This window comes from Triticum aestivum, chromosome 1D (assembly GCF_018294505.1).
Source record: "Triticum aestivum cultivar Chinese Spring chromosome 1D, IWGSC CS RefSeq v2.1, whole genome shotgun sequence".
Lineage (NCBI taxonomy): Eukaryota > Viridiplantae > Streptophyta > Magnoliopsida > Poales > Poaceae > Triticum > Triticum aestivum.
Window position 1 is genome coordinate 83606392 of NC_057796.1, and position 13465 is coordinate 83619856.

General features: G+C 45.6%; 2 protein-coding genes across 2 annotated transcripts; both read left to right on the top strand.

The window, feature by feature from the left end:
- Nucleotides 1-6091: 6091 nt before the first annotated feature.
- LOC123180473 (asparagine--tRNA ligase, cytoplasmic 1) lies at nucleotides 6092-10140 on the top strand. The gene is made up of 6 exons (XM_044592530.1): nucleotides 6092-6675; nucleotides 7603-8196; nucleotides 8314-8561; nucleotides 8647-8776; nucleotides 9094-9152; nucleotides 9747-10140. The coding sequence occupies exons 1-6, from the start codon at nucleotides 6190-6192 to the stop codon at nucleotides 9928-9930; spliced, it is 1701 nt and encodes a 566-aa protein (XP_044448465.1). The 5' UTR covers nucleotides 6092-6189; the 3' UTR covers nucleotides 9931-10140.
- Nucleotides 10141-10495: 355 nt separating this feature from the next.
- Nucleotides 10496-11523, top strand: LOC542999 (glutathione S-transferase 4). Its single transcript, XM_044592531.1, has 2 exons — nucleotides 10496-10795; nucleotides 10870-11523. The coding sequence occupies exons 1-2, from the start codon at nucleotides 10594-10596 to the stop codon at nucleotides 11334-11336; spliced, it is 669 nt and encodes a 222-aa protein (XP_044448466.1). The 5' UTR covers nucleotides 10496-10593; the 3' UTR covers nucleotides 11337-11523.
- Nucleotides 11524-13465: the final 1942 nt, after the last annotated feature.

Here is a 13465-nt window from a genome sequence, read left to right on the forward strand (position 1 = left end):
ATATGAGCGGTACTGATCCATGCTTCGATCCCTTTTGCGTATGGGGCAATGAGATATTCATGAACAAGCGTCAAGTGAGGAAACTAAGAAAGATTGTTAGGCGAAAGAAACGGGTGATTGGAATTAAGCTCTGTATTTACACTTTGTCGAAGACAACAATGAACTTTAGGATGGTAAGTAATGTGTTGCCTTTTCCCCCTGCCCACAACAAGTTACTCTATCAGACCTCAGTATCTGATATTTTTCTCTTTTCAGTGGTTTCCGAAGCTATTTACTGATGATTACCTTACAAACTACATGACAGGAGTGGAGGCAACTAAGGTTAAAGTATATAATTCATGCTACCATGATAATGCTCTAGAAGTCTTCCTGAAGGCGGTGAAGGATGGGCAGGCGATCGTCACAAGGGGTTGGAAAAAAGTGGTTCGTACCTATGGCATGCAGGAAGGCACATTATGGGCATTTCCGCTTCTTCAACACCGTCGGCAGTCAAAATGATTTACACTTGTCTCTTCACCTTTACCGCCTTTAAATATTGTGGTTCATCATAATTAATTGCTGCCTAATCCTGTAATTACTGAACATATTGTACTGGCAATTTTATTTATGGATTCGTTGTTGAACCATTATGCTGAGAATTTGAATTGCACGTTTCATATTTCAAAATTCCCAATTCGAATAATAAATTACAGGCAAAAATAAAAAGAGAACAGACGGTCATGGAACTTTGCAGATGGTTCTGGCAGTAAAAGCGCTTATGATGGATAGCCCAATTCCACACAGTTTTCTACATCAAATTGTGTGTGATGTAGTTCATGAAAGCAAATAGTTAACCAAGGCAGAGCGTGTGTGATAGTTAGACCTTTCACACACGAGCGTACATATAAAACTGTGTGGGATGTACATACGAACGGAAACGGTTTCCCTGGATTGACTGTGTGGGATGCACATAAGAATGGAAACGTATTCCTTGGATTGACCGTGTGTGATATACATACAAACAGAAATGTTTTTCTGGGATTCACCGTGTGGGATGTACGTACCTACGGAAATGTTTTTCTGGGATTCACCGTGTGAGATGTACATACCAACGGAAATGATTGGGTTTCGATGCCTCGCCCGATCGCACACGGCCCCAGCCTGTGTCCCAGGAGGGCCTATCCCCGACGATTTCCGGGTCATGCGGGAAGGACCCCCCTATCGCCCACACTCACTTGGCGACGGTTCCAAATGTCGTTGCGGAAAGGGGTTAAAAACCGTTTGTATAGCACCTCGCTGTACCAGTGAAGTCTGTAAAGGTTCGGAGACTGCCTTCAAGTATCTACCACGAGTGATCGACATCAGTTGACGAATCGATTGTCGAGGAGAATAGGGTAAAGAGAGTTTATCTTTCGTGTTAAGTCACAACCCCTCCAATCAGACGTAGTCCTTGTGCAGAAGGACGAACTGGTTGAACAAATACCTTGTCGCCATCGAGCACCTTCGGTCATCTCTGTTACTCAAGTTTACTTTCGATGCATTCCATTCGTGTATTTTACTTCGATGCTTTTGCTCTAGTTTCCCTTCAGTTCTCTGTTGTAGTTCATCTTAGCTTGTTTGCCTTTTATTCCGCTGCTGGGTTCAGAGAGATTTCAGTTTTCTGAAGGAAATTTAAAACTCCCATTCACCCCCCTCTGGTAGACATACTTCGTTCCTACAGTGTTGATCCTAGTCTGTGTACTTTGCATTCCAAAAGCATTCTTAATTAAGCGCACACATCTAGGGGGAGCCTGTCTATATTTTGTAGATTCCGGGGTTTGCTTATTCTCTTGTCTTATCTCTATGCAAATCCCATATTGTCATCAATTCACCAAAAAGGGGGAGATTGTTAGGGCATATTTCTCCCTAAGTGGTTTTGGTGATTGATGAAAATGCCTTTGCGGTCAAATCGTGTGCATTGAGCATTTCAAATACACCTTCGTTTGGCACGAGACGAATTCTACCCCTCGGAGTTTAAAAGAAAAGACAATGTTTTTCCTTCGTTTCATTTTCGGTGGACTCGAGTCGTAGGATATACCGTACTATCAAGAGGGGTCCGTATCGGAAAGGTTTGGGTGGAATCAACACGTACACAACTCCCTTACACCCCTAGCTCTTTCCCGCGTCTTTGGAGTGTCCTTCCTTTGTGCTGGAGTGGCTCTGGTTGTAGCCAGCGGCAGTACCGCGGTTGGCAGCGGTAGTACCGCCTGTGTAGGCAGGCAATAGTACCGCTCCAGTACCGTTGTATTGCCGCCTCGATTCGAGCCTCGGGCTTCTCGTGTCGAGTTCAGCGGTAGTCTAGTGGTAGTCCCTCTGGCTTACTACCGCTGACCCCATCTAGGCCCAACCGAGCAGCGGCAGTAGCAATGGCAGTAGGAGTGGTAGTACCGCACCTACCGCCGTTGCTAGTACCACTCGTGGCTTTCTCCCTTTTATCCCTCCCCTTGTGCTCTCTAAGCTGCTGTGTGCGGTCCCAGCGGTAGTACCGCCGGGCCAAGCGGCAGTACCGCTGCGGCACGCGGTAGTACCGCTCCTTCGAGCGGTAGTACCGTGTGCTCCGGGCTGAGCACGGGGATAACGGTTGGATTGTGTCCCCCACTATAAAAGGGGGTCTTCTTCTCCAAGAAGACTTACGTCTTCCCCCCAAAACTCCATTGTTGCTCCAAAGCTTATTTTCGCTCGATCTCTCTCCCTAGCCAATCAAACTTGTTGATTTTCTAGGGATTGGTTGAGAAGGCCCCGATCTACACTTCCACCAAGAGAAATTTGATCCCCCACTAATCCCTTGAGGATCTTGTTACTCTCGGGTGTTTGAACAAACACCCTAGACGGTTGAGGTCAACTCGGATCCACATTCCATTGTGGCGAAGCTTCGTGGTGTTGTTGGGAGCCTCCAATTTAGTTGTGGAGATTGCCCCAACCTTGTTTGTAAATGTTCGGTCGCCGCCTCCAAGGGCACCACTAGTGGAATCACGTCATCTCGCATTGTGTGAGGGAGTGAGGAGAATACGGTGGCCCTAGTGGCTTCTTGGGGAGCATTGTGCCTCCAAACCGCTCCAACGGAGACGTACTTCCCCTCAAAGGGAAGGAACTTCGGTAACATATCCTCGTCTCCACCGGCTCCACTTGTGGTTATTTCTTACCGTTACTTGTGTTGTATATCTTGCCTTTACTTGTGTTGTTGTTGTTGTTGTTGTTGTTGTTGTAATTCGCTAAGAAAAGTTAAAAATTGGTTAGTTGCCTATTCACCCCCTCTAGTCAACCATATCGATCCTTACACATATAATGTAAACAAATGTGAAAATCAAACTAAGAAACTTTAAACCGCACTAAAAGTAAATTTTTTTGAATATATTTTTAAAACATAAGAGCAAGGAATAAATTGAATTGTATTTTTCTACACACATGATTTTTAGGAGCAATTAATTTTACAAGCCAACATTTTAACATAATTTTAGCAACTGTTTTAGGAAGCAACCACTCCCTCAGTCCCATAATATAAGAAGTTTTTGCAAGCTGTTTAGCTTGCAAAAAACGTCTCATATTGTGTGACAGAGGGAGCATGAAGTAATGAAGGCTATTACACAGAAACCACATAGGAGAGGTGCACACATTTTAAGGCGAACCAAAGGTGCAACATTTCTCAATTCCAATCGTAGTTTGATTGTCCAGTTTGGTGCATGGTTCGAAAGTGCCTCATCACAAATCCCATTGGTTCGATGGCATGGACGGTCCACATCGCTTAACCAACCTGAGAGGGCACTGATCCCCATTTCTCGGTCCAACCGCCGGTCCAACTCAACTTTTAAACTATGCTACGATCCAGCTGTAGATCAATGGTATAATTTGGTGCATATATTGAATCGGACTTCAATCCCGGGTGGCCCTAAATAAACTTAATAATATAATTTGCATTTTGGACGCCAATATAATATCATTATAGTTATCTTAAGTGCCTTATCATTATATATATATATATATATATATATATATATATATATGCAAAATGAGACATTTTTGCTAGAAAATTGCATCCAAAGAACAAGAGATGCAGACAACCCAATATCATGGGAGCAGCCCCTTCAAATGCTGATTGGAAACATTTACATGACGGAAGTGGCTAGGAAGATCCATGCTCGGAAAGAGGCAGGAGTGTTTCTGAAGTTGGACATTTCACGTGCGTTTGACTCGCTCGCTTGGCCTTTTCTTTTTGAGGTGATGAGAAGCAAAGGCTTTGGTCAAAAGTGGTGCGACTGGATCTCCATCTTATTCAGGACATCTAGTACCAAAGTGATCGTGAATGGGGTGCCCGAGAAAAGCTTCATGCATGTCAAGGGTCTCAGGCAGGGTGACCCCGTCTCGCCTTTGCTGTTCTGATCGCCATGGATGTGCTCTCCAAGATCATGATCAAAGCTGCTAGTATGGGAGTGATCAGTACTTTTACAGGCATCGCGACACATCAGTCAGTGTCGATTTATGTGGATGACGTGGCTCTATTTGTTAAGCCAAGGGAGTCTGATCTTACTTTCATCATGACAATTCTTCAGGTGTTTGGTGCTGCGTCATGTTTGCGGGTGAATTACCATAAATCTCTGGCAATCATGATCCATGGTAACGAGGCTGACAATAATTGAGTGGCGTCGTTGCTTAACTGTCGCCTGGGAAACTTCCCATGTAAATACCTTGGTCTGCAGCTAGCGATTAGACAGCTCACTAGAGCGGAAAGGCAGCCTATGTTGGATCAAGCAAAGAGCTTTGCTCTGGCATGGCAGAGGGTCTTGTTGCACCGTCTGGGAAGGCTTGTTCTAGTCAAATCGGTGATTGCGGCCAATCCCATACACCATTTCATGATCGAAGATGCTCCTCTGTGGGTGTTCGAAGAAATTGACCAATGGATGTGTGGTTTCTTCTGAGCCGGCAAAAACAGGGCTAATGAAGGTCAATGCTTGGTTGCTTGGATATGGTTTGTAAGCCAACTTGGCTTGGCGGTCTGGGGGTGCGAGATCTACGGCTCCAAGGTTTGGCACTGAGAGTACGTTGGGAGTGGTTACGGCGGACAGACTCAGAGAGGCCGTGGCAAGGATTGCCGATGGCAGTGGATCGGGAAGCCCGTGCGGTTTTTGATAGCCTTGCTCACATAGAAGTTGGGAGAGGAAATAAGGTATTGTTCTGGAGGGATAGATGGATACATGGCTTCTCGGTCAAAGACATAGCGCCATACATACACGCCCAAGTGGACACGGGGACTACAAACAAAAGGACGGTTCAGGAAGGATTGGACAATGGCAGGTGGTTGCTGGATTTGTCTGGTGAGCTAAACTTTAGGGGCCATTTGCAACTCTTGCACCTTAATATGGCTATAAGTATGGTCATTCGTGACCCTTCGAGCGAGGATTCTTTCTCGTGGCCGGCGGATCCGTCCGGTAACTACACAACTCGCTCTACTTATCACCGACTGTGCCTCGGAACGGAGAGGGTGCCATATGCCTCATGCATTTGGAGAAGTTGGGCTCTTCTTAAGTGTAAGATCTTTGCTTAGTTGGCGGTGCAACATCGAATTTGGACGTCGGATAAGAGAGCGAGGCATGGTCTGCAGGATCTACCTTCGGCATGCTACACCTGCCTTCAAGAGGAGGACAATGCGAAACACATCTTGGTGTAGTGCGTGTATGCTAGGAAAGTGTGGCACAACATCTTTGCTGCTTTGGGTTTGCAGGGCAACATCCCGGAGGTTTAGAATCACTTGTTGGATTGGTGGCTGGAGCGTCGACGAAACCTCAGTAGTGGATGGAAGCGTGGATTTGACACTCTCGTCATCGTGACAATTTGGGCCCTCTGGAAGCAACACAACGCGAGAGTTTTTCACGGGACTAACCAACAATTGCAGGCGCCTGACTTGGCTATTGCCATCTTGGCGGAATTGAAGGAGTGGAGGGCGGCATGACTGGGTGGAGGAGGTTTTAGTTCGTTTTGTGAGAGCCATTGGTACATTCTCGGAAAAAAAAATGCTAATCCGACGGCTGTGGAGCCCCTCGTCCTCCTCTTCCCTCACCGCAGCCTATCCACCGGGCCACCACCAAGTAGGCAGTCCAGACGCGCGCACCACCCAAAAACCCTAATCCCCTCGCAGCCGCCACAGCCCCCGGAGCCCGCCCGCCCGAACCCACCGCCATGGCCGACGACGCGGCATCGGCCCCGCCGACGGCGCAGCTGGCCGCCGCCTCCATCTCCTCGCCGCCCTCCTCGGACCTCGAGCCACCGACCTCCCGCACCCGCATCCGCGCCATCCTGGACGCCGGCGACGCCATGGCCGGGGAGCGCGTGGTCGTCGGCGGCTGGGTCAAGACCGGCCGCCAGCAGGGCAAGGGCGAGTTCGCCTTCCTCGAGGTCAACGACGGGTCCTGCCAGGGGAACCTCCAGGTCATGGTCGAAAAGGACGTGCATCCGCTCGCAAGCCTCACCCACACGGGCACCTCCGTGCTCGTCGAGGGCGTGCTCAAGAAGCCCCCCGCGGAAGCCAAGCAGCGTATCGAGTTGAAGGTGGAGCGGGTCATCGAGCTCGGGGAGGTGGACGCCGCCGCCTACCCGCTGCCCAAGACCAAGATCACGCTCGAGACACTCAGGGACTTTGTCCACCTCCGCGCACGCACCAACACGGTATAGATCGTAGTTTTTGTTCTTGTTCTCATGCATTGAATTGGATTTTGGACGATGTCGTGAGAATGTCGAGTGATTCATATGAAACCAGAACTTTCCGTGTACGGCTGTATCCGCTGATGTAGTGTTTGCTCATTTCTACTCACCCTTGCTGATTATTGAGACAGTCCAAATACAGAAATTAAGTGTTTTGGCCTTTTTTATAGTTCGATGAGTTGACTCTTAGAATCTGCAGTTTCTTGATAGTAATGCCAGTATCCATTTATTCCTGTGAGGCTTACCCCTTTGGAATTACCGAATGATAGGCTGTCTTTTTGTATCTTCTTTTGTACTGGTAATCTTGCTTCATTTGTGCCACCTAATCAAAATGAGTAGTTTCAGTCTTACCTCTCAGCATTCATTTTGCAATTCCCCAGTGAGAATTTTAGTTAGTTAAAGCTATGGAGTTTGCAGCATACTAGGGTGTCATAGGCTTGGTTGCTTGATGTATTATGAACTTAAAGGCTGTAGGTTCATGATATAGTTTTCTGTTATGTTTTTTTTACTCTGTTAATGGGAGGCATTAGTTAATTCAGGCCGCTAATGAATGGATGCTGGATTTTCTTGGCTGTGATATGTTACTATAGATGGAGGAGTTATGTCTTGATTTACTATTTCTGAAGTATCCACCACATATGCAATCGGACTATTTCACCGTGGGGGTTCTATACTTTGTTTTGTTCTTACATGGTGAAATATAGTTGATGAAAAGCTGGCTAGCATTTTGATGAATTTGCTAAGGATATTGGTGTACAGTATACCAAGGCTAGATTCCGCAGTAATGGGAAAGAAATATGTTACCTTCTTGCAATTCATTATTTCACGCTGATTCCCCTCTGCTTTGGTTCGTAAGAATTAGCTTAACACTTGCTCTCTAATCTTCTGCAGATAGGCGCAGTTGCTCGGATAAGGCACCAGCTTGCCTATGCAACCCACAGTTTTTTCAATGAAAATGGATTTTTGTATATTCACACCCCCATAATAACCACCAGCGACTGTGAGGGTGCAGGTGAGATGTTCCAAGTCACTGCCTTATTCAGCCAGGCTGAAAAGGTGGAGAAGGAACTTAAGGAGAACCCTGCACCATCAGAAGCTGACGTTGAGGCTGCTAAGCTTGTTGTTAAAGAGAAAGGAGATGCAGTTGCTCAACTGAAAGCAGCAAAAGCTAGCAAGCAAGAGATAACTGCTGCTGTTTCCGTGCTTACAAAAGCTAAAGAGAATGTGTTAAGGGTGGAAGAGAGGTCTAAGTTGAAACCTGGACTTCCACTCAAGGGTGATGGGAAAATTGCGTTTGAGAATGACTTCTTCAAGCGTCAAGCTTTTCTGACCGTTTCAGGCCAACTTCAGGTCGAAACTTATGCTTGTGCTCTCAGTAATGTGTATACCTTTGGACCGACATTCCGGGCAGAGAACTCACATACATCAAGACATTTGGCAGAGTTTTGGATGGTTGAACCAGAAATTGCATTTGCAAACTTGCAGGTGAGCCCATCTTAACTACATTCAGATTATTTCTGGCCTGGCTTACCTATCTAGATTATTCCGTGAAATTATTTTGGTGAATGGTATTAATGTTGGCCTTAATGAACCGTGCTACAGGATGATATGAACTGTGCTGAAAGGTATGTACAGTACCTGTGCAAATGGTTACTCAAGCATTGCCGAGAAGACATGGAATTCATGGTTAAACATGTGGACAAGACCGCAATTGAGCGTCTGGAGCTTGTTTCCTCTACTCCGTTTGAACGCATTTCATATACAAAGGCTGTGGAGATCTTAGAAGGTGTAGATAAGAAGTTTGAGAACAAGGTTGAATGGGGAATTGATTTAGCGTCTGAGCATGAGAGGTATGGAGATTGGAATTTCTACTGCTATTTTGGTATCAGTTATTTACCCTTGTTTAAATTTGTAATTCTTTCTTTTGGTATGAAGGTATTTGACTGAGGTGATATTTAAGAGGCCAGTTATTGTGTATAACTACCCAAAAGGAATAAAGGCATTTTACATGAGGCTCAATGATGACCAGAAGACAGTAGCTGCAATGGATGTTCTTGTTCCCAAGGTACACAATCTGTTAAATCATGATATCAAATGATTTTATACTTTTGCAAAGGCAATAGTCTTGCAATGATGATTATTCCACAGTTCAATTTTTGTATCTGCTTTTATATTCTTTGTTAAGTATGACAGTGGGAATTGTGCCCGGTAGGTTCAGTACTGTGTCTTGCAATGATGATTATTCCACAGTTCAATTTTTGTATCTGCTTTCATATTCTTTGTTAAGTATGACAGTGGGAATTGTGCCCGGTAGGTTCAGTACTGATTCATGCCTTAAATCTATAGTTGTGATAACTTACTTTTTGAGTACTATTTTCCTAGGTTGGTGAATTAATCGGTGGAAGCCAAAGGGAGGAGCGTCTTGATATTCTTAAGCAAAGGTAGCATCACCTAAATTTGACTGTGGACTATTTTGTGTCTCAGTGACTTTTACATGTTATTTTATTCTTGTTGCTACTTGAATGATTCAAAGTCGAGTGAAGATCTGCTTTTTTCTTGTACAAGTAGATTTTTTTGTACTGATCACCCTGTTGTTAGAGAGTTGTGGACTTTCTACCTGAGTTGTTTGTTTTTGCTTATGGCATATATTATCTTAGTTTTGTTTAACACCAGGATGTCTGTTGGTTAGTGTCTGATACTGTTGAACACTGTTGTGGATTGACGCACTCAACATGATGATGATAGTAGTTGCGTCATCCCAACGTGCAGTATGGTTTTGGTTCACTAAACACTAGCAATCTGAGATCATTTTACATTATTTTATGATATGGGCATCCTTTTATTTTGGTAATCTTCCCGTTAGCCTTTTTTTGGGTACAAATCGATGTTAATGAATACATTTTGTACTGTAAAAACTTGCATTCTCATGTTCTTGGCTGATGTTGTAACTGTGAAGAGCTCTAGATAAAGAATACAAACTTATGGATTATTTCTTTATGACCTGTGAGCTGACTGCGTAACATCTTGTTCTGTAGGATACTGGACGCAGATCTTCCTCTGGAGCCGTATGAGTGGTACCTGGACCTCCGACGCTTTGGCTCAGTGAAGCACAGCGGGTTCGGCCTGGGGTTCGAGAGGATGATCCTTTTCGCCACCGGCCTGGAGAACATCAGAGATGTCATCCCGTTCCCACGATACCCCGGGAGGGCCGATCTTTGAAGGGTTGCAGATTTCTGCCTTGAAATATAAGAACGTCAATTACACTTTCGTTAGCGTTTTTGGAATAGTGTTGGCCGCCCGGTTAGATTGATATATATACGCATGCTGATATCATTTGATATGCCTCGTGTCTTGGCTTGTTGTGATTCTAAAAAGAAGTATCAGGCTTGTTTTATGATTAGAATATTGAAGTATTATTGGTCCTTAGCATCTTCTTTTTTGTAAATTTAATTTTGATGCCCTGTTTGGATCTTATGCCGCAAACTTCGAACTGTTTTGAAGATGCCTTAGTTACATGGAGGAAGATGTTAAATCGGTCTCACCTTCGCCCACAATAGCCCAAAGTTCATGCCCCAGTTTCTTTCTTAAAGTCATTAAGAAAACATGTTCCAAATGTTTACTGGAAAAATGATGAAAAAGTTGCTCGGCGACGAACTGCCCATGCGACATCTCACCCACCGGGCTTACAAAAAACATCATAGTACGACGATGGGGATCCGGACTGCATCGTCGATCAGATGAGGACGCAAGCAGTGACGCCTCGGCCTGCCTATTTAACCAACTCCGCTATGTGTATGAGCGCAATCAAGCTAGCAGAGCGCAACACGCGTCCATCTCCAAGAAGCGGAAGCTAGTGGAGCAGAGCAAACCAAGCAAGGTTGGATGGCGCCGGCGGTGAAGGTGTACGGGTGGGCCGTGTCGCCGTTCGTGGCGCGCCCACTGCTGTGCCTGGAGGAGGCCGGCGTCGAGTACGAGCTCGTGTCCATGAGCCGCGCGGCCGGCGACCACCGCCAGCCGGACTTCCTCGCCCGGAACCCCTTCGGCCAGGTCCCCGTCCTCGAGGACGGCGACCTCACCCTCTTCGGTACACCTACTTCCATTATCCTCTCTTCTCTGGAGCAGGAACGAGTTCTTGACAATCTGAAATCCCACACGCAGAGTCGCGCGCGATCGCGAGGCACGTGCTCCGGAAGCACAAGCCGGAGCTGCTGGGCTGCGGCTCGCCGGAGGCGGAGGCGATGGTGGACGTGTGGCTGGAGGTGGAGGCCCACCAGTACAACCCCGCGGCCAGCGCCATCGTGGTGCAGTGCATCATCTTGCCGCTACTGGGCGGCGCGCGGGACCAGGCGGTGGTGGACGAGAACGTAGCCAAGCTCAAGAAGGTGCTGGAGGTGTACGAGGCACGGCTGTCGGCGTCCAGGTACCTCGCCGGGGACGACATCAGCCTCGCCGACCTCAGCCACTTCCCCTTCACGCGCTACTTCATGGAGACGGAGTACGCGCCGCTGGTGGCGGAGCTCCCCCACGTGAACGCGTGGTGGGAGGGGCTCAAGGCCAGGCCGGCCGCGAGGAAGGTGACGGAGCTCATGCCGCCGGACCTTGGGCTTGGAAAGAAAGCAGAGTAGTGATGACTGCCGCCAACGTTCACCAGGATCGAGCAAGTCACTGTCGAGTCTCCGGTTTTGCGTTGTACGGCACCGGGGCACCGGCCTATATCTTCTGTACCAGTGGCTCGTGTTTTGATGTTTTAGTCTCACGCTTGAATAAAATGCAAGATATACCCATCGGTTCTAAAAGAATTGTTAATTTTAAGTCAAGCTTCATTTAATTTGATCAGTTTTTATATTAAAATATATCAACATCTAACTTGCTCATTACGAAATATATATTCATATTATATGGGTTTTATAGCAAGGACAATCCCTTAGGTGTGAAAATGTTAAATTACCAGCTTTGCATGGCTTCCTTGGGGGAATAAGCCGTCAGCTTTGGAAGTTGTTGGAGAGCTACTCGGAAATTCGCGAAGCCTTGATAGCCTAGACACCTTCCACAAGAATGACCAGAACGCTTGACTCAAACTCCAAATGATGTGAGATTTCTTGCGTTGGAAAGTAAGGGGGTGTTTGGTTCCAGGAACTTTTTTGTGTTGGGACTAAAAAAAACCCTAAAAGTCCCTAGCAAACCAAACAGGGGGGGGGGGGCTTTTTTGGGACTTTTTGCTAAAAGTCCTTAGAAGCACCTCCTTAAGAGTCTTTTTTTAAAAAGTCCTAGGGACTAGAAAAAGTCCTAAGACTAGAGAACCAAACACCACCTAAATTTGATGTAGTTTCTGGCGGTATGCCCATATGGCAACACAAATACTTCATCGAATGCATAAGTTTAGCTTTCACCTTTGCAAACTTCTCCAAATGTTTATGAATGTCACATGATGTTTTGTTCGACTCAACAAATCCTTTCAACTAATATTTCCACGTAGTATAAACTTGTAGGCAACCATGATCATGTTCATATCATCATCCCTTTCTTGGAGAAAATTCGTCCCCAACTTCCTTTGGTCTACAAGATAATATCGCGAGGACAAAACAAAATAACAAGACAAAGGGAAAGATGAATAATCATGTGAAACATTCAATTTTATTGGATCTTATATAGTCTCTTCAAGATTGAAAAGAATATATTCCTGGATGGATGATGTGCCCAACAATTTTCTCTAATCTTATCACGCCATTGCTTAAATATGAAGGAAATATGCCCTAGAGGCAATAATAAAGTTGTTATTTTATATTTCCTTATTCATGATAAATGTTTACTATTCATGCTAGAATTGTATTGATCGGAAACCTAAATACATGTGTGAATACATAGACAAACATTGTGTCCATAGTGAGCCTCTACTAGACTAGCTTGTTGATCAAAGATGGTTAAGGTTTCCTAACCATGGACATGAGTTGTCATTTGATAATGGGATCACATCATTAGGAGAATGATGTGATGGACAAGATCCATCCGTTAGCTTAGCATATTGATCGTTCAGTTTTATTGCTACTGCTTTCATGTATGTCAAATGCATATTCCTTTAACTATGAGATCATGCAACTCCCGAATAGCGGAGGAATACCTTGTGTGCTATCAAACGTCACAACGTAACTGGGTGATTATAAAGATGCTCTACAGGTATCTCCGAAGGTGTTTTGTTGGGTTGGCATGAATCGAGATTAGGATTTGTCATTCCGAGTATCGGAGAGGTATCTCTGGGCCCTCTCGGTAATGCACATCATAATAAGCCTTGCAAGCAAATGACTAATGAGTTAGTCACGGGATGATGTATTACGGAACGGGTAAAGAGACTTGCCGGTAATGAGATTGAACTAGGTATAGAGATACCAACGATCGAATCTCGGGCAAGTAACATAACGACGGACAAAGGGAATTGTGTATGTTGTCATAACGGTTCGACCTATAAAGATCTTCGTAGAATATGTAGGAGCCAATATGACCATCCAGGTTCCGCTGTTAGTTATTGACCAGAGAGGTGTCTCGGTCATGTCTACATAGTTCTCGAACCCGTAGGGTCCGCACGCTTAACGTTCGATGACGATATTGTACTATATGAGTTATGTGATTTGGTGACCGAATGTTGTTCGGAGTCCCGGATGAGATCAACGGACATGACGAGGAGTCTCGAAATGGTCGAGAGGTAAAGATTGAAATATAGGACGATAGTATTCGGACACCGGAAATGTTCCGGAGTGTA

What these genes read in the sequence shown, in the direction of transcription:
- LOC542999 (XM_044592531.1), top strand. Translation starts at nt 10,594, where the DNA reads ATGGCGCCGGCGGTGAAGGTGTACGGGTGGGCCGTGTCGCCGTTCGTG. An exon ending in CGGCGACCTCACCCTCTTCG is followed by an intron (nt 10,796 to 10,869) that starts GTACACCTACTT and finishes TCCCACACGCAG; the next exon opens with AGTCGCGCGCGATCGCGAGG.
- LOC123180473 (XM_044592530.1), top strand. Translation starts at nt 6,190, where the DNA reads ATGGCCGACGACGCGGCATCGGCCCCGCCGACGGCGCAGCTGGCCGCC. An exon ending in TCCGCGCACGCACCAACACG is followed by an intron (nt 6,676 to 7,602) that starts GTATAGATCGTA and finishes AATCTTCTGCAG; the next exon opens with ATAGGCGCAGTTGCTCGGAT. An exon ending in CTTGATATTCTTAAGCAAAG is followed by an intron (nt 9,153 to 9,746) that starts GTAGCATCACCT and finishes CTTGTTCTGTAG; the next exon opens with GATACTGGACGCAGATCTTC.